At 37.1% G+C, this 20,456-nt stretch overlaps 1 protein-coding gene across 2 annotated transcripts in view; it reads right to left on the bottom strand.

The window, feature by feature from the left end:
- Positions 1-882: 882 nt before the first annotated feature.
- Positions 883-20,456, bottom strand: part of itga11a (integrin, alpha 11a) — a 57,490-nt gene continuing 37,916 nt past the window's right edge. For both annotated transcript variants that reach the window (XM_014001563.1, XM_014001564.1), the window contains 17 exons: positions 16,199-16,402; positions 15,070-15,200; positions 14,713-14,879; positions 13,171-13,310; positions 12,768-12,878; positions 12,064-12,149; positions 11,749-11,959; positions 11,503-11,601; positions 8,384-8,460; positions 8,140-8,223; positions 7,875-7,965; positions 7,659-7,772; positions 5,910-5,993; positions 5,720-5,830; positions 5,506-5,601; positions 4,205-4,318; positions 883-1,956 (listed from right to left, as the gene is read on the bottom strand). In XM_014001563.1, coding sequence (XP_013857017.1) covers positions 1,879-1,956; positions 4,205-4,318; positions 5,506-5,601; positions 5,720-5,830; positions 5,910-5,993; positions 7,659-7,772; positions 7,875-7,965; positions 8,140-8,223; positions 8,384-8,460; positions 11,503-11,601; positions 11,749-11,959; positions 12,064-12,149; positions 12,768-12,878; positions 13,171-13,310; positions 14,713-14,879; positions 15,070-15,200; positions 16,199-16,402 — 1,998 coding nt within the window. In that variant the 3' untranslated portion in view covers positions 883-1,878. The remainder of the gene's footprint in view (positions 1,957-4,204; positions 4,319-5,505; positions 5,602-5,719; positions 5,831-5,909; positions 5,994-7,658; positions 7,773-7,874; positions 7,966-8,139; positions 8,224-8,383; positions 8,461-11,502; positions 11,602-11,748; positions 11,960-12,063; positions 12,150-12,767; positions 12,879-13,170; positions 13,311-14,712; positions 14,880-15,069; positions 15,201-16,198; positions 16,403-20,456) is intronic.

Here is a 20,456-nt window from a genome sequence, read left to right as displayed (position 1 = left end):
CGACAAGCTGCATTTGCCATATGTAGTTCTAATAATGTGGATGGATGATTTAAGGGTCCAGCGGATCTGGCACTAAACATTTAACGCTCAACATAATATCTTTTAGGTGTGCTGTAGCACCGACACGGCAATAAATGTCTTTTTTWAAATTATATCTTAACAGTTTAAAATGTGAAACATTTGCAGAAAGAAATGGGAAACTGTGACGTCATTTTAAACTCTTGCAGCAGCTGATTTTCATCAATAAAACTGGTTGCACCATAACTTTAGTATTACTTTCCAACTGGTATTTTACTTCTCATGCTTGTTACACTGTAAAAAATGCAATTTATTTCAGAATTAATGAGAACTCATCAACATCAGGGGTGTTTTTCTTTAATTGCAATAAAAAAGAATAAATGATCATATTTCCAAACCACTTTATTCATGAGCCTCCTTGCACAACTGAACAGCATGTTTGCTTTCTGTCATCATAAATTAAATCATTCATAACCTCCTTTTATTTAACAATTCAAACTAATCAGATATTCACTAAAAAGACATTATTTTGTGTGCATATTGGCCTTTTTGTATCAAAACAAGCTTGTGCATCATGTCTGTTTTAATAACAGCTTCATTTTAAAGGGGAAGTGTTATTATGCAAAATTGACCTTTTTGAGCTTTAAACACTCAGGGTGATGCTTTGACTCATTCGTTTGAAAGCTCCTCCCTGGAGCTCAGTCTGCCCCACAGAGCACCCCTCCACCAAAATGTTGCTGTGAAGACGTGCTGAAGTGGGAGTGTCTGAAACGGTAGGAAGGTTCTTGAAGAGACAGAGGCCAATTTCAAGATATTTAGATGACTATGATGCAAATTTAAATTTATTTTGGGTATACAGTGTTTTTATAACTGAAGGTAACACAGTTACTTGATTGTGGTACAGAATTGAACTATGTGCCTGGAATATACTGTACATAGTAACTCCCCCACACCCCACTCATGTAATCTTGAAGAATTGCTGTCAGTRTTTGATGCACGCCCTATGCTCTGATGCAGTGCATGTAAAAGGCATGAAATTGTCTCATACTGTAATAATCCCATCACTTGTGGATGCTTTTCTTAAGTTAAAAAGGAAGTGCCATATGTAATGTGGAAAAATTGTATAAACAAATATGAAAAGGATATTAAAAGGCACTTGGCTATTTACAAAGTCAATATTATTTAAAAAGTGCATCAAAATGTTTAAAGACAATCTTGTGTGTTTTCCTAGCTGTAGAATAAAAAAGTCTGCTTGTAAAAAATATTTAAAAAGTTAAACACCAAAAAGCTTCAATTGAGTTTTGTTTCTTCTTAAATTATGAATGATGATGTTCCAGATATAAAAAGACAACAACGTTTAAACATTAAATTCAATATACATTACAACATTTTTACATTTATAAACCTATAGGGTGGCGTCACCCTTATTTTTAATTTTTTTATGTAATACCAGCTTTTTTCATGTTTAATAAAAGTTAAATAAATACACATCATGAAAAGATTAAACAGGAAATGACTGTTTTTCAGCCACAAAGATGAAAAAAGTCCAAACTTTTCGAAACAAATCAAAATTCGTCCCATTGCTCTTCAGACATTTAGAAACGAACGTGTGGAATACGTCAGTAAAAACAGATCCAGTATTGTAGCAGTGCAGGAATGTTATGTGAGAGAGACAAGGCCGACTCAAAGGTCGGGGGCTATGTTGTAGGACAGGTCCAGTGCACTGAATAAGCCTTGCATCCGTGGTCCTGTGACGCCACCWAGGTGCTGCCGCTGTGGCGCTGGGGAGCAGTGGGGAGGCGATCTGGTCCCTGAGTGTCCTCTGTGGGARAGGTGTCTGCTGGGAGCCCTCACCCTGCGTTACCGCTCTTCAGCCACCTTCCCGTTGGCTTCCTGCTCGTCCTTCTCTTTCCGCTTCTGCCTCTGGAAGAACCCGAGCTGGGTGAGAGAGCAGTCAAACAACAGGTCAGACATCAAGTAAAGCCACACGAGGTTTATGATGCCAGCGCAGACGTTGCCTAGATTAACAAGGTCTGAGTCAGATGGTGGTGGTGGGGTCAGGGGGACCAGGATGTTCTGAGGAGAAATGAGCTCCTAGAACAAGACATTCACGGAAGAGGAAAGAGAACGTAACTCTGCTGGAATGCAAGCCTRGAGAGAAGGGTTATATGGGAAGGATGTGGGAACTACTCWACATCCAGACTGTCTGTGTTCCAACATCTGCTWAAGAAATCTGCTATCACACCTAGAGATTGATGAGGTACAACTAAGAGGTTCTGGCAAGAAGGAGCCAGGATGACAGGTCAGGGGGATATTTCATTATCCCCACCATCTGARTATGGGTACTAAGCCCTGCTGAAAAGCCCTGAGGAACTAAGTACAAGGGCAGAAGACGAGAGCAAAGATCAAGACCAAGTTAGACACCTATGATGGCACCTGTGGTGGGCACACTTCTACTCTTCTGCTCATCCACTAATGGTGGAACTAATATTTTGCTGAGCRTATTTGTATTTGCAATAACTTTRTAAASRTTTATTGCTCCTAACTTCCRCTCAATTAATTTTTCTGTACCAAATCTGCTCATTTACCTGGATGGTTGTGTTGTAAACTTTTAGCTCAATAAAGATTTTCACATTTTTTTTTTAATGGATGGCTGGAAGATGGCTGACAAGAAGTGACTGGTCGACACTGCAATGATCAATGAAGCTTTGTGGAAATCTGAAGTTTTCTAATCTGTTTCTGTTCCAGTTCAGTTGTTGATATGGAAGGTGAAAGCAGCGTTTTGGTTCAGCCTGCGGATGAACTGTGTGTAGACTCTACAACAACAGGTCAGCTGCAGGTGAGTCTCACACGTGGACCAGTCTGGAGCACTGTTTTGTTTTTGAATAGAGGGATAAGGCCACTGAAAACACCCTGCACCTTCAGTGTGTTCTGTGCCAACCCAAAAATACCACTGTTAAAGGGACGTGTGATGAATCTAAAATTCCATATCAAGAGGAAACACCCAGGACTCGTCAGCCAGTTTAAGGAGAGGCTTAAGGAGGTGGTAAACAATGTAGCAATGCCAGTCATCCCAGTTGGAGTATATTATAAAGTATGTATTCTACAAGTTTTTAGAATGGTTTCCTGATTTTATTTAATTTTTAATTTACTAAACTTATGGGAGCCTAATTGAACTGTTTATCTGACAACATGCTATATATATTTTTCCACTCAGAAATAAGTTTGAAGTTATGTTTTTGTGGACATAAAAACAAAACAAAGCAAAAGCAAACGTGAGATTTCATCATACGTGTAATTATCACAGCAGATCTTGTTTCAGAGAAAATGAACATTGAGCTATTTAAGTTGCTAAAACTTAAGTTACACAAAGAATCACTTTTTTATTTCCAAGTAATTGGAAATGCCTGTTTAAAGTGGCATATGTTATAAAACTCACATTTCACAAAACTCTAGTACGACCTTCACAATTACATAACGCTATTACTCCTATAAAAAGTTTTGAGATTAAAATCAGAACTTTTGGGCTGTGTGATTTTAACACTCTTTCATATAACCTGAAACTATGTTTGTTTTATATATATTTATATTTTCACGCTTTGCACAGAGCAACACATACTATTACAAAAACAGAGTTTTACATTAACACAATCTTTATAAAGATGTGCTGCTGTAAAAAAAATGACAAGTTTTCAACGGGAAGGAGATGAAAATGTGTTACAGTGACTAAATGACAATTGTTATTACACGGACATWTTCCAAGATGACACTGCCAGGATTCATCGGGCTCTTATTGTGAAAGAGTGGCTCAAGGAGCATGAGACATCATTTCCACAGATTGGCTCCACAGAGTCCACTGAGAATCTTTGAGATGTGCTGGAGAWGGCTTTGTGCAGCGGTCAGACTCTAACATCATTAATGCAAGATCTTGGTGGARCATTMATGCAACACTGGATGGAAATAAATCTTGTAGCGTTGCAGAAGCTTACCCAAACCAAACAACGCCACAGCGGATGTGTGCCGTAATCAAAGCTAAAGGAGGTCCAACAAAATATTAGAGTGTGTGACCTTTTCTTTTTTGGTGGCAACATTTTTTTGGGCAGGCAGTCTATTTGCAGAATTAAAAAAAAGATCATTAGACATGCATGTAAATCTGGCAGCTGATGCTTTCTTCATGAAAACTCACCTTCCACAGGGCCAGACTGAGAAGAGCTAACAATAAGAGTCCTCCCAGCGTGCTGCCAATAATAATCCAGATAGGGATTCTATAATCTCCTTCCTTCCTGATCTCCAGGATTATCTGCCAGGTAAGATGAAGTAAAAACAAGTCATTTCTCTATGTCAGCTGTAATAAAGTGATTAAACAATTCATCTTACTCTCCTTAACAAAGACTTTACCATAATTAATTTAAACAACTGGAATTAAATTCTTATAATTAAGTAGCCCTGTGACAGTAAGAGAAGTGTTAATATTCAAATATGAAGAGCTAATGAGATTTATTCTGTATAATCAGTTCAAATATTTCTTGTGGCTGTACAAAACAAGAATATTCACAACAGATTTTAAAAGAATTACAGCTTTTTTAAATGATTGTTTACWGCAGACCCTTCATTGAAAGTTACAAAGTGAGATTATACAAATGGAAAAGTAAATGTTTTTGATATTTATAAATTGCTTCTTTTTTTATCACCAATTTGGCTTCACTTTGGTGTCAAATAATGAATTAATTTGAAATAAAGTTAAACAGTTAAAACTGGACCCAAAGGCAAGAATGTTTACTATTCCTTATTTTAATGCTGAGGACATTAACTAAACAATTTATTGTTTAATACTTCACATTCTCCTTTTAAAATTTGTTGTATAGTCAAACCCAGTCTATAGTCAGAGAACAAAATAATAATCAATTAATTAATCAATAACCACGCTTTAACTGAACTTACAACTTTTAGGGTCTTATTATTTAAATTTTATTATAATCAGAAATAACATATAAGTTATGCAGCAAAACAAATACTTCTTCTCTAAGTCAACATTTTTTAAAGTAAAAAGATCATAAATTAAGAATCATTAATGAACCCCCAGTAATGACCAACAGATGGCAGCAAAGATTAATGTTTGGCTTCTTTTTTCTGTGCCGCTGGTCCTTTCGGTCCCTAAGCACCACACAGCTTGAGTGTTCAAACTAAAGCTTTTCCATCTGAACATGTTCCTCTTTAATTGTGGTCTGCCTTGTATATCTTCAGAAAAAAACTAATCCTCTATCAAAAAAAAATGTGGCCACAGTGAAGAAATAAGTTAGTACAATAACCTTAAGAGAAAACATTTCCCTTTTTTGGGTCATCCAAATAGTTTTTTTTTAAGTTTATTTTGCTAAGTAAATAAAAAACAGAGTGAGACTAAATATACTTAAAACATGACGCTTGTGTTTTGAACCGGGTCAAACCCAGGCCAGAGACGGTTTACAACAGGAACCGTTGTTGACTCACGTGTCTGACAGGCCTCTCTTCATGTAGAAACATGGGGCTGGAGGAGGGCAGCTCCACTGATGCACTGCTTACCAGCTCCAGGATTTTAAACTTCAGCTGGAGAGGAAGGCAAAACGTGCAGTTGCTTTTTAAAACACAGTGCACGCCACGGCACAGAAAATAATTTAGAATCTGAATWCAGCTCAGCATGCGAATGTTTCGGGTTGAAACTCACTGCGTGTAACGTATCTATCCTCAGCGCTCCTGTGATTCTGACTGCAATCTCTTTGTGGGAAACCACACTGACTGTGCACTGGATCGGCAGAGTCAGTGTGTTGGATCGGTTCTACGTAAAGAAACAAAAGATCAGGGGCAAAGTGCAAAAGACAAATATTTTWGYGGAAAKATTTTACTGATTTTTTTACCAAGCGGAAGAAACGGGAGAGATCCTCAGGTGAAGCTCTGCTCTCTGCTATATGCTGAGGAGGTAAACAGTGTGTGCCGTTTCTCTGAGGAGTGACAGGGGAAAGAAAATTTAATTTAGTGTTATGAAGTCTTATTCCGGCTGAGAAACAATAAAGTCATACTCTTGACGAAAAAATTACAAACAAGAGGAGAAATAATTATTTGGTTTATCTGTTCTGTGATTTTAGTGGCTGACCATGTAGTTAGCGTAGATTAGCCAAATTAGCACAAGCCTTGATTTGTCAGTTCCTATATTTTTATTCAGTTATTCAGTTTTTTTTATCAGCTTTATCGTATTCAAGAACTAGTCAGTACTACATAATTGATTAAAATGTTAAAGAGAAAAAAATGAGGAACTGTAAAACAAGCAAATTAAAGAAACCCACCTCTTAACAGTAAACCTCTAATCAATWTAAGCCGTTAAACATTTATAAACACTCACCAAACTTAAAGCGCAGCAAATAGAAATATGCAGGAAACTTTTGGATAGCAGCACTAAATAGTGTATCATTAGCCAATTTTTCAGTTCAGAATTATTAATAAAACAATTAATTAATTGTACTGTTTAATTATGGTGTGCCACTGTATTTCTTCCTAGAGTGCTGGGTTATTTGGGGTTTAGATTATTTTATACTTTTTCTTTTTCTTTTTAGAAACATAACTTAATAAGCCAGCTTTGAGCAGGTGTCATAGTCATGATGTGACTCAGATGCAGGACTAGGAGGAGGAATGTTCAGGATTCAGAATTAGTATTAAATAATCTAAAATAATCTAAATTGTAAATCCAAACGGAAACACGACATCCCACAAAGAAAAAGATGTGGGCCAGATCTGGTGTCAAACTATCATTGCTGTTACAACAAGTGGCTTGTTAACCTGATGTGGGCCAGGTCTGCCAATGATAGCACTGTTTTAAGATGGTATGTGCCACAACTGGCCCAGTTGTGGTTTGATTTATATGGTGGTAGCCCATGCATGGACCACCTCTGTCAAACCACTTCTGGGCCACCAATCATTCTTTGCAGTATTTTGGCCGAGTGTTGGTGCATTGTGTGGGCCAGACAAATTTTGCTATGTGGGATGCAGTTTTTTTTTCTTTTAGATGCTTCCTTCTGCAGGGTTGCCTTTTCCTGAAGCAACCTGGGCTCAAACCTGCAGACTCAGGATTACAAGACCACTGAGCTACTGTAGCCCCCAAGTAAGTAGTGAGCAGGAATTATCAGGGGGATCTGACAAACTGAGTGAGAAACCAAGGATAATACAGAATACACAGTCAGGGGTAGTTGATGAGGCTAMCAGGTCAGGGATTAAAGCAGGTGGTGAGGTAGTAGTGAGAACAAAGCCAACTGAGGAAATCAATAGACTTAACAAAAATGACACAAACATTCAATCCTAAACTTTAGTATACAGTATAACAAACAATGAGCACACTGAAACAAAACCTGAACATCAAAAAAGAAACCATGACAACAAACCCGTGACCCTTCAACAATATACTTGTAATTCCTGCATATTTATATTTCCATGTCTTCAGCGTGGATCATAAGCTTGTTCTTGACCTGCATATCAAACCTATTTGTGAGGTGTTATAATACACCACTGTTAGGTTCATAATTCATTCTGTTTAGTATCAGATGTCTGAAGTTCACTGTTAAATCTCAACACAGTCATTGCAAAACACAAGCCTACCTTTTCAGTTCCCAACTCACCTGGTCAACATGCAGGTCAAATATTTCCAGGAGCCGGTTCCCATTTTTTGTCATCTCTGGGATCTCGATGTTCAGCTGTAAATTCCTTACTGGAAAGTATCCAAGGTTCTTAATCTGAGACACCGCAAAGAATAGATTGTGTAAATTATTCCCAGGCAATGTCTTTTTTTTTTTTTTTTGGTATTAAAGTCAGAGATGATAAAAAATGACTCTCACCTGGAAAGTGAAGTTAAAAGGAGGGCCGATAACTCCAGGCTCCTCCAGCGAGAGCTCTGACTTGATCTCGTACCGAGTCGGGTTTGAATCCCTTTCAAAGAAAAAGAAAAAACAAACACCAGAGACACATTGTGACTTTAAGTTTACATTCCAACTTAGTGCTTCAATGAAATCCAGTATTTTCCAAGTTTATGGCTACTGAAATTATAACAAGAGCTTCAAAAACAATCACTATTTGGTAAGAAGTGTAAAAGAATTGACAAACTTTGTAAATAGAAGGTCTCCTTCGTATTTTAGCCAGTAATAGATATCATTGGAGTTATCTGTTGGGTTTGTTTCCTCACCATCGCTGTTGAAAGACAAAAAAATGTTCAAACATYATGAATAAAACAGTTTTTACTGAGATGTTGTAGTTGAGTATGAGACCGACCTGTCTCCACACAAACAGAGACACCATTTGAATGGCAAGGAACTGAAAATGCACTAAGCTACATAAATGATGTCCAAACCTGGTGGCTTTGAGGATAACTCTGAGGTGATCCAGCAGGATAATAGGACTGAACTCAAACTCCAGGCGRAACGATACCTGTCCAAAGGAGAACGGAGATTAGAAGCATAAATCCACCATGGGTACATGGCTAGTTTTAAAAACTAAATAAACAATAAAAGCACATGTTTCAAAACTGTTGTATACAGTACGTACTAGATCCCCTCCAGCAGTAAAGACCCTGCATTATTATTAGGGAGTAAAGTCTGCAAAAACCCGTTGTCTTCCCAAGATTTAACCCCAGGCTGTTTATTATACAGTTGGTGTTGCTCAAAGAAATCCAGAGTCTTTCCAACAAMTACACACACACAGAAACACACACACTGATCTTTCTGAGGAAAGTGGAGCTATAGAGAAGAGTAMAAAGAAAGCAACAGTAAAGAAGGAAAAGCTGAAGATGAGTGCGTTAATAATTGGAATATGATAACAAATCYGCAACAAAAACAGGACAATCCAAGTCAGACTAGCAGAGGAGGGGGTTTGATTGGCAACAGAGCATGCATAAAGTCAAGCTGACTGTTGTTTACACTCCTCCAGGCTGTAATGAAGTCCTGATGGGTCCTGTCTGACCACAGAGGAATGCGTAACAAGGGTACCGTAGCTTCGCTCCTCCAAAGACACTGACTCGTACTTGACTAACCACCGATACAAGATGGTGACCTCTTTATGTAACCAAATGCTATAAAGTTTCACCAGCATCCGAAAATAGAGAATATTTTGAAAATAAATGAGTGATGTTTCTTTAAAAAAGTGAAATGARAAATACAAGCAAAAGCAAACATACACAGTTAATTGGGGTTTGGAAGATATGGTTTGTTGTGGGAAGAAATGATTGAGAGCCAGATTACGCATCATGTTTCACTCCTCTGAACTGATGCAGTTTGGCTGCCTCCCTAATTCAGATTGTGTAAATCCAGCTGAATGACACGCTGATTGTCAGTTGTCAAACAGCTACACAGAACAATTAGTTTGCTTTTATCTGTCTTCTTGAAGAAAACCCATTCTCTTTATCAAAACCACACTTACCACCATTTACTAATGCCAGATCTTTAGAAAAAGCAGATCAACAAACATTTTTTTTTTAGGTTTGGACAGAGGCCCAAATAAATCCAGTACACCTCAAAAACATGAACTGCAATCCATGGCCACCAACGTCTGCAAATAAACAGAAAGCCCAAGGAGTGGGAAACTCACCACACATACACAGCGTGTCATTTTCAGATCTGCATGTGCTGAATTGTTCATGAAGTTTTGTTTTACACTGAACAAAAGTGAAGAACGTCTTTTTTCCCTCCCTCTTTTCCTTCAGCTGAGAAGGGTGMACAGTCCGGCCACTTTAACATTTGCCACATTTTAAAAACAGACTCTTGACCAGGTTCAGTTCAGTTCCGTGGCTCTGGAAGCTGGGTATGAGTCACACAGGGATTTAAAGGGTGACCAGTTCAGCTGTTGGAGAGCACCGCAGAGAAATGTGGGGATGTCTTTGTTGCCCCAGAGATGAGTGTTGTGTTCGATAATTATACGGTTAGAACAATTCATGAACCCTTTCCGATCAATCTTTAATTTCTACAGTATTTGTCTGCTAACTTTGTGCAAGCATAAAATAAAACAGACTGTCAACATCACTGGAAACTTGGCCTGCATYTAAAAACACAGTGGAGCTGCTTTTATTTGCAGAAATTGATGTACGATCAGCGCTAATCCTTTCAAGGTTTATTTAAACATCGCCCTCTTAAAAATAAACCACAGATTCATCCGCCAAAGTACGTAGAAAAGTACAAAACCCTGTAAATATTGTTGACATTACAAGCTCGTTGAAAAGCTCAGAAGCAGCAGAATTGAATGTGAGAATCTGAAACAGATGAGAGATAAAGAACGCAGGTATTTTTCACTCAGTCTCACCCGCTGCATTAAAGATAAAGAAGAAAGGGGGGATATTTTGTGTTTTTTTATGTTCTGTAATTACCTAATAATTCAATAATAAATAAATGACTTGGTTTAAAATGTTTTTAAAGTTAAGTACAAGATGAAAATCGTGCGTTCTGATTTTAGAGGAATATTACAAGTGAACATTACAACTTAAAAATGCTTTAAACACAAGCAGGTTTCTTTCTGAGTCATGGCAGGGCTTGTAAGGATGTGAAATATGTTTTAAGCTTCCAGTTTTTTTAAGTGCTTTTGTTTTCTTACAGAATGAAGTTGATTCTTGACACTAACACATCAAATACTACTGAAAAATAAAACCACAAAGAAGGCCTGCATGAGGCATGTTGATCAAATTATCATCATATCTCAAATCAAAAGCAACAATTAAAAATCAAATAACTAATATGTAGTGACAGAAGTGGGATTAATAGCAAGTCTTGTTTGTTGAAGAACCACATGCTTGTTTTAGTCATTTCTAGTTCAATGGTTGCACTTTTGTAGTTGCTGCTCCTAATCTGTGGAATAAATTTCATCTTCAAGACAAAAAAATCTGCTCAGACCTTAGAAAACTTTAATGTGCTCTTAAAGATCACTTCTACTCACTGACATCTGACTCTGAATAAGTTAATTTTTTAATCTTTATTTTGATTGTTTTATTTTTCATTTTTATGGAAACCTTTTACATTCTCTTTAATAATCTGTTTTTAGAGGTTTTTATTGGTATTTTCATTGTTTTATGTCGCCTTTCTTTTGTTGTCCAGCACTTTGGAGCAGACCTTTTGTTTGTAATAAGCCACATGCATAAAATAATAGATTGTTTTTCTTTTTTTTAAAGCTATAAAACATTTCATGTAATTTGCTGGTTAAGGTAGCTAATATACATTTTCTAAATTAAGAAAATGAATCAGCCTGTCTYTGAACGATTTCAAATCGCTAACAATATGAGAAACACGGCACTCAAAACTTTAATGGTTCCTCGAGAGTAAATACTTGATTTATCAACTTTTTGTGTCTGTTCATTTCCTGTTACTTCGTTACATACYACACTAAGCCTCAAACAGACTCAGTTGTTTTCACCACAGCTGTCAGAATGAAAAGGAGGATTTTATAAACACACATTTTCATTTTCAGTCTCAGTAAAAATGCTCGCCTCACCTGTGTTTTGGCTCGCATAAATGGTGCACTGATGTTGCAGATCTTCTCGTTATTTATTCTGTCCTCCGTGTAACAATCAATCTTAATATCAGATGTATCCTGGATTGTGAAAAGAACACTTGTTTTGTATTGCAACACTTGTAGCTCATGTTCCTTATCTCATGGTTAAAATGAAACAGAATCACTAATTTTGAGAAATAATGTTCTTMATAACAAAACAAAGGGTTTAGGAAGAAGATGGCGTACTTTGACGATGAGACTAGAGAAGCGTAGATTGGGAGTGACGGTGATGTTGAGCTGAGCATTGTAGGCATTCTCTCCTTTATTTTCCAGTTTGATGTCCAGCAAGAATCTTCTTGTGTTTCCCTCAAGCACCCGCAGCAAACTCCCCATTCCTCCGTCACTTTGATGACGGCAGAAAGCACCATGAGACCGAACAGAGCGAGCACAGAACTGACTGAGAGAAAGAGAGGAAAATAAAATCCAAGACTTTTTTTTTACTATAGATGTGGAACTTCTTTCTCTGCCTTGTCTTATATGTGACAATGTGCATGTGCATACCTTCGAGTCATCAGGTTGGTGGAGCTCTGCAGTGACAGGTCTGGCATGCAGTTGTCATCTTCATCACAACCATTCCAGAAGGGCAGCTGGTGCAAAAAAAGTTACTTTTGGTTAAAAGGTTAAAGTAGAAAAATAATAGTTTAAAATCTTTTTTTCAAATTTCATTCAGTTGAGGTCTATATAGTGAAACTGCAATGCTCTGGTCTGAATTCATCCTTMTTGTAACTCCACAAGCCCCTCTTCCACCTCTTTTCCAAGGTGTGTCTCAGATCAACTCGTTTTGAGGCTGTCTCTTTAAATCCGAACGAGACGCTTCACACCCCGCCCCCGTCCAGTTTCCAGAGCGTTCATTCTAGTTTAGTAAAGGGTTTTACGTCTATATAACGATGAAGAAACTTTTWATTTACAAATTAATTCAAAGACGTCAACAACAGAAGACTTGTCCATCCAGTCTCACATTTTGGAGCCAGAGCCTGACCCAAATGTCATCAAAAATAAAGAAAATTGAACAGATTGAAAAGTATAACCCAAACAGAATATAAAGATATCTACACAGTACCAGGAGAGACTAAATTCAACTTTTCTGTAGAGACTAAAAGTACACAACAAAATGCATTCAATCGCYAAAAATGTGGCCTTTTCATGACCTGACCCTTTAAAGAGCCATTTTTGTATTTTTATAGCTTAAAAAGAATGACATTTACCTCTGTTTTCACCAGAGAAGGCCAGCTATCATCCAGAACTGGTCCCTGGTCTGAATCTTGAAGCCCCACTTCCACTGCAAACACTATGGGTCTTGCATAATCTGTGGTCTCCTAATAGAAAACAGCACATTCAAAGATTAGCCAGTGGATTTACTCTTTTGTGTCTAATTTAACCACTGAGTGTGATATTTCACTTCTAAGAAACTGAACATGTCTTTGAAGAAATTCAATRCCACAAATCGGGCTCTGGTTACTAAAACTACAAATATCCATTTTTTTTCCTCAATAGAACTGACCTGATAAATAATCAGTATTAAAAAAAAGGCCACATACAAATCTGCATTTCCAAAACAGTGGTTGTGTGCTTCCATGTGAAATTAGCACCCCTCACTGTTAGCCTCACCATGACRTGGAAATAAAAGTGTTCACAGGTTTCTTCCCCCGGAAAGAGCGTCAGGTTTTGGAGCTGCAGCTTATTTGGGTGATCAAAGATGGCTCGAGGATTGAAGCGTCTCTCCAAAATGGACACGTTATATTTGATCCCTGTTGGAGCGATAGAGAAGATTACTATGTAAAAATGTGAAACTTTGAACATGTTGAATGTGCAACTATCAAATACAAGAATCCAAACCTTAAGGCTTCAGAATTTTTTTTAAGTTATTTACAGCTTTGTGTTGTCGTGACATGAGGAAAAAATCTGTTAAATGAAATGATGTGTATAAATATACTTCAAGAGAATTGGTCAAAATTTTGAAAAAAGGCAGAAATCCTAATGTGTTACTCAAGCAGATGTGAGATAAACTGGAATTCTCACCATAGCACCAATAAGTATCAACGTCACATCTGAAACTTTTTGTTCTTTTTCATGTTGTAGCTTTATAGGATTTATGGAGCTAGACTGCGTTGCCAGTTAAATAACTTCAAAACCTACAAAAAGAATRCAAAAAACATCTTGGCTATTTCTTCACAACTCAGAAATATTGTAAACAGACATTTATTTAAACTAGATTCACTTAATCGAGACGGAAGGCCACAAAAACCTCACAATCACCAGCGCATCTGCCATGCATTACTAGCAGACATGACGACAGGAAAGTCAAATAAATGAGTTCCACAGGATCCAAGCATCGAAGACAAGATAACTCAACTGTTCTTCATCAAAWTCTGTTTTGGTGCAGATAATGGATTTGATAAAGATGTCAGAGGGTTAACTCAGAACACGCTCCTCCTGATAAACAGTGAAACTGGACCCTGTCATTACAGCTTCTAGGAGAAATTGTGAGCAGATGAGCCTGTGCTTCAGAGTGGGTCACGTCTGGTGTCACAGCACCCGTAYGTAAGCTTGATTTGTCTGAGAGCTGTCACCAGTCTCAACAGCAGGCCAAATAAAACCAAATTAAACTGATGAAAAGAGTAGATGCTGCTCCAACACACTAAAAAGGACATTTAATACCAGCAAAATAGTGCAGTTGCTCCAGTTTTCAAGGCTACAGCAAGGCTTTAGCTTTGGCAGAGGCAAAGCAGTGAGATCAGAATCTCTTACGGCTAATAAAGAACYCCCCCCCCCCCCACACACACACACACACACACACATTTTTTTTTCTTCGGCGCCACTCTAAATAAAAGTAGCCATCATTGTTTTTATAGGCTTTTGCATGCTGAAAAGTTTTGCAGGACTTGAATGATACGCGTCAAGATACAGTAAATGAAGGCCTTTTCTCACATGWTCATGCTGCCATGCTCTACCTCAAAATGTCTGTCGCCAATGAAAATAAACACATTATTTCTTTGGTCAGGACTTGTTTTCTTTTTTTAGGTTGTAAAATATGCAAGGCGCTCTTCATCTTTGACAGATGAAATATGGTTTGTTCAGCTTGGGCAGGGTAAAAAGTCTAAAACTTGACTCAGATGCTTCTGCTGAAGCTGGTTATTTATACAGGCTTACCAATTTCCTGTGTGGGTGGAATGGCTGTCCTGGCGGTGATGTTGAAACATACAATGACTGACATGCAGGTCACGTCTTTGCCACCTCTCTGACAGTCTTTCACAAAGATGTTAATCTTATTGGGCTCAAACCTGACGGTGGTATAAATTCGCACGACACTCTTTGACCTGTGAGGGAACAAAGGTGAGACGGATCAGACCGATCCATCAACTGCACTTACTTAAAATGAAACAATGAGATTCTTACATTAATAATAAAAAAAATCTTTCATATAAGGTGCAGTTTTTATTTAGTTAATTTAGCTGCTTTGCTGTTTAAAACAAAGTTGCAGTAATAGTTTTTGGGTGATGTACAAACCAGAGAAGAATAGCAGCACCAAGAGAACCCACTGCCAGGTCCACCAAACCGTCATCATTCATGTCCATTGTGCCGTGAATACTGCGACCGAAGTACTGCAGGCCTGCAGCCAAATCTACAGCTGCTATCCTCTGAAAACCAGACAGAAGAAAACTGAGAACAGGMTTTACAACGACGGTAACAACAGTTCACACTGACATCGATCAAGTAACTATTRAAGCTTTTTTTCATGTAAATATAGCATCAGGAAACATAAACATTTTCTGGAACTGTCTTGTTGCTGCAATTATGTTTCTAACATACTGCTGTCATTTCAGTAGAAATATACACATTTTAAAAGAAAAATAAAAAATAACTTCTGTTTCTTACTGAAAAACAAAAGTATTTCTTAAATCTTTTAAGCTTTTCTATTTTCTTACTTTTACCTGTTTGCAACTAATACCTTATTTTAAACAAGACAAACAAATCTGCACAACGTATTTGATTAAATTTGGGATATACTGTATTTTACATCAGCTCAGTGTGTGAAASTGTGTGTGCATAGGTGAATATCTGAAGTGTAAAGGGCCTTGGGGTCCAAGTGGACTTGATAAGGCGCTATATAAGTTCAAGCCATTTACCATCAAATGGCCTTCCTGAATCCTGACACAACCTGGGATTAAACCTGCAGCATTAGCATACCATTTCAAGATTCAGTGTATCTTCAAAATGAATGATGCTTGTTGCAAAATAAGTTTTTGGAACAATATTAATCAGAGTTTATTACATWGATGCAAAAATAAAGCACTAAGTTATTTGTATTATTTGTTCTCACAAACACGTGCTAGTGTAAAGGTGTTAGGACTTTTCCAGCTGCCAGATTTATTTCCTTGAAAGGTGTATTAGTATTTTGGTTCAAGCAAATATCTGATCCATTCAGGGCCAGAAAAGCTCTGTGTAGCAAAACGGACCAAATAAATAAATAAATAAATAAATAAATAAATAAATAAATAAATAAAAAGACTGAAATTAAAGTATTCTAAACACTTTGCTGCTTATGAAAGTGATAAGTCAAGTTCTACATTTGAATGAAAAGTAAATGTGGTCAGAAAGGATAAAATGAATAATTTATTGTTTGAACAAACCCTACCTGTTTATATTTGCGCAGGATTCTGTTGTGCTGGCTGAAGAAAACATAAATGGCTCCTTTGTGGTCGTCTTCCAGCGGAGCGCCCACCACCAAGTCATTAAAGCTATCACCATTGAGATCGGGGACAGGAGCGAGGGACGAGCCAAAGCGAGCATTCTGCCCACCATTATGAATTTCCAAAGCTCCTTCAGGGATGAAACGATTCTGAGGGATGAGAACGGAAAACAAAGTTTGTTTATTTGTTCCGAAAAATGACTTGCTGCTTAAAAATTCTGAAAAAAAAAATAAAAAAACAGCCATGATTATTTGAACAGTTTTGTTGAATTCTGGTGCCACATGAAACTTATAACAGATCAATAATAGATCAATACTTTATTCAATAAAATGAACATTTTAATACCATCTACACAAAATCTCAATTTGTTTGGTTTACCACAAATTAAAAGAAAATATTTTTATCAGTTTCTTTAGTCAGAGTTTTTCTAACTTTTTTTGTCTCGCTTGACAAAGAGTATATGGGGTACCCTGATACCAGTTYTACTCAAACCAAGTACAAATACAAGTAGTTGGGCAAGACACTTCCTCCACCTTGACTACTGATGGTGGCAGATCGGTGGTGCCGATGCATGGCAGCCCTGCCTCTGTCAGTCTGCCCCAGGGCAGCTGTGGCTACAATGTAGCTTAGCATCATCAGTGTGTGAATGATTAAAGTGTAAAACGCTTTGGAGTCAAAGAGATTTGATAAGGCGTTATACAAGTTCAAACCATTTACTTCAGTTTGGGTACTCGAAAATATCGAATACCAACACAGAGTACTTACAGAGTTAGAACTAAACATTACACACTAACTTTAAAAACACAATTTTTTATTTAGAACAAGGCGTCTCTCCTTCCTTACAGGCCCACAGCCCCTCTGACTGGAGCAAATCAAATATACAGCATGAYACATACTGATGCAACATTTTAAATAAATAAAAATAAGATTTTCTTTCAACTTGTATCCATTTCTTAAACATGGAACCGACAAACTTTTCACTTGAAATGTGAACTGCAGCAAAGTAAATGCAATATCGATGCCAGAYACTAGTATCAGTACTGGTATTGCTATCATTCCTGAGTATTGGGGCATTTTATGAATACTTGTAAAATATGGTATCGTACCACCAATAGGTAGGGCTACTCAACTAAACTGCTCCAGGGGCCACAGTTAATGAAGGCCAACAGCTCAGGGACCGAACATCCAGCAAAGTCATTATGTAAATAAACCAAGGATTACAAAGATCTGTTACTTTGAAATAGTTTATTTTTTGCTGCATATAACCATGAATATAATAGCATGCAGAACCCTGTGCAATAAAAGTAGTGATAATGAAACAATATAAAAAATAGAACACATTATGCCTCCTATACAAATATTGTTTTGACACCTCTGACTTTAAACCACTTGTATTTTCACTTTCATAATTTTACCTTTAACTGCTTGTAGTTTTAACCGTCTTGGATGTTCATAGAAATTATTTTTTACCAACTTCTAAACAAAATTCTGATATTTCTGTAGGTCACATGTCTAACTAAAAGAATTTATATTAATTAAAGTAAAAAACCAGGGGTTTGGACTTGAAATGAATGAACCAATTGGCGGGCCAAACTCTGATCACTTGCGGACCGGATTTGGCCCACGGTCTGCCAGTTGTATAGCCCTGCACTATAGAAATAGGATAGTGGTGGTGATAGTGGTGTTTGTTCATTTACTTTGTAAAACACTCTGATCATTCTCAGCTTTAATTCTAGTAGTCTGACCTTTGATAGGCCTCTGCTTCAGCTCTGACCTGTTGAGTCCACAGAACCTCTGATGACGTCCTGCAGTATCAGACCAAGACATCAGCAGCAGATCATTTAAGTCCTGTATAATGTGGGGCCTCCACAGACCAGACCTTTTTCTCCAGAACAGTCCACAGATAATGGACGACAGGGAGATTTTGGGAATTAGGAGGCCTGCTCAACACCTCGGACTGGTTTTGATGTTTCACAAAAGACTGACTCACATTTTTTAGCTTTAAGGCAACGAGTATTACACATCTGGACAAAGCCTGTGATGTTAGAGATGACTGTTGCCTTCGCTGAAACTGTAAGGAGGTCTGCAGCATTGTTTATGCAGATGCAAGCAGATTGTGGTCAACACAGCTTCCTTTTATTTGTCTTTTCCCCTTAGTACATCTTAACTCTCCTTCCTCCCAAAGTAAACAGAATTCATCTGAGCAGACTACTGTCTTCAGCTGCTCTGCAGTCCAATTCTGACACTTCTTTCCCATCGAAGGCACTTACAGCTGTGGGGACGACTCTGATAGAAGTAAAGCTGCACATTTTTACCCAAACAATATTATTTAGTTATTTTTCCACAACAATTATATTAAATGTCTGACCACTTTATGCTCTCCACTTGAATCAATGGGTAAAAAGAAGCCAGTGTTCTCTGCAGCTTAATTAAATACTGGTTTTAAGGGACTGCTTTTACAATCAGGTTTATTCTATTTCCAACAAATAAACTCCAAGAATGAAAAGTTTTGTTAATTTTGTTATTGTCCTGAATGTTAAATAACTGCATTACAGTAACAAGATGACCAATTCACTTTAATCAAATCTGAATTTTTATACTAATTTAAGAAAAATGTTTCTATTTCAGAATAAAAACACCCAGATCTTCCAGAAACAAAATTTACAATAAAACTAATTGTTTGAGCTTATGTGACTCAGGTTAATCTGCAATCAACATTACCTACTAAAATTAAATCCTCTTTCATCTTTATGGGGTGAAATTGAACAGAAAGTCTTTTCTACTCACATTAGATGTGATGCTCACTTGCACAGATAAAATAAAGAAGGCTTAACAAAAAAGTGAGTTGTGTTGTAGAATAAACATTAATTAAAACATCAAAAGAAAATATGATTTAGTGCCACAAGCTTGTTTTGAAACAGAAGCATGCACACAGGATGTTTGAAAAASGTTTTTTTGCCATCTATTATTTCAAAGAATGTTCAATTTTAGCTCATGTCCTGTTTACATAAGATAATAACTATCCCCTTTGGTATGACTCAGTCTTTCAGTGACTGAATTCTGCCAAATGATCTTCCATCCATTGTCTTATAACAAGATACAGTAAATGAGTTATTTTCCTCCTTGCCTCACATCCAGCTGGCTTTGTTGTTTCACTTATMTTTAATGTCATCTTTAAAACCATGTCATCTTCAGATGTTAGGCTGCATTACACAGGAAAATACCTTAAATCATTTCCCCCCTTTTTGTCTAATCAAACAGATTATCAAGTTTGAACTATTTATTTTTTCATGTTTGAACCCAAACATCTGGCAATAAAATAAAGAAATTTTACCTCAAGGCCCCAAAAGAGCTGCAAAAAATGTCTCAAAGCCAASTTTGTTTGTTTGAAGTTCTATTCTTAAGAAGTCAAGTGGAAGATAACCGTGTCTTTGAAAGCAGCTAACCTTCTGAAACACTTCTCAGACAACCGTCTGAAACACAGAGTCCTTCAGTAGTCGTGAGGATTGCTGCTCTACTTGGCAGCAGAAAGTAAGACAGTTTAAGGCTGCCAGATAAAACATGAGATCACTTGTTTTTTCAGTTGTAAAAAGGGAGTTTATATAAAAAAGTAGTTTTTATTTCTCAGCTACCTGACATGTGCTTGTGTGACAAAGTGGGAGGTTTACCGAGAAGCAGGGAAATCTTTAAATACGGTTTAAATGTGAAACATATGGTGACTGAGAAGGCAACGGAAGGTCAGGATATGGACATCTATGGTGAATGTGTCAGACAACGAAAAKAATTTCATTTCTCATCTGCTGCTAGGTTTCAGGACAGAGTGTTCAGAAATACACTTTTTAAACGTTTTCAGGCTTCAGTCAGTACCATCTGCTGTATTTTTACTCAAAGTACCAACCACAAATTTCATCAAATAAGACATTCTTATATAAAGTTGAAATAATCAAACACAAAAGCACCTCCAACCGTATAGAATATGCCCATCAATAAATTGYCAGAGTAATCAAATCCAAAGCCTGAATTCCCTCACAAAAAAATCTTGAAAATACTGCATGTGTGTGTCCAATAATATGCATGATTATAATGTGGTGAAAGGCAATTTTCACTGATAAGTAAGTAAGTAAGTAAGTAAGTAAGTAAGTAAGTAAGTAAGTAAGTAAGTAAGTAAGTAAGTAAGTAAGTAAGTAAGTAAGTAAGTAAGTA

The sequence above is a fragment of the Austrofundulus limnaeus genome, unplaced genomic scaffold, assembly GCF_001266775.1.
Source record: "Austrofundulus limnaeus strain Quisiro unplaced genomic scaffold, Austrofundulus_limnaeus-1.0 Scaffold9, whole genome shotgun sequence".
NCBI lineage: Eukaryota > Metazoa > Chordata > Actinopteri > Cyprinodontiformes > Rivulidae > Austrofundulus > Austrofundulus limnaeus.
Note: the sequence above shows the minus strand (reverse complement) of the source record. Positions and strands in the feature narration are given on the sequence as shown.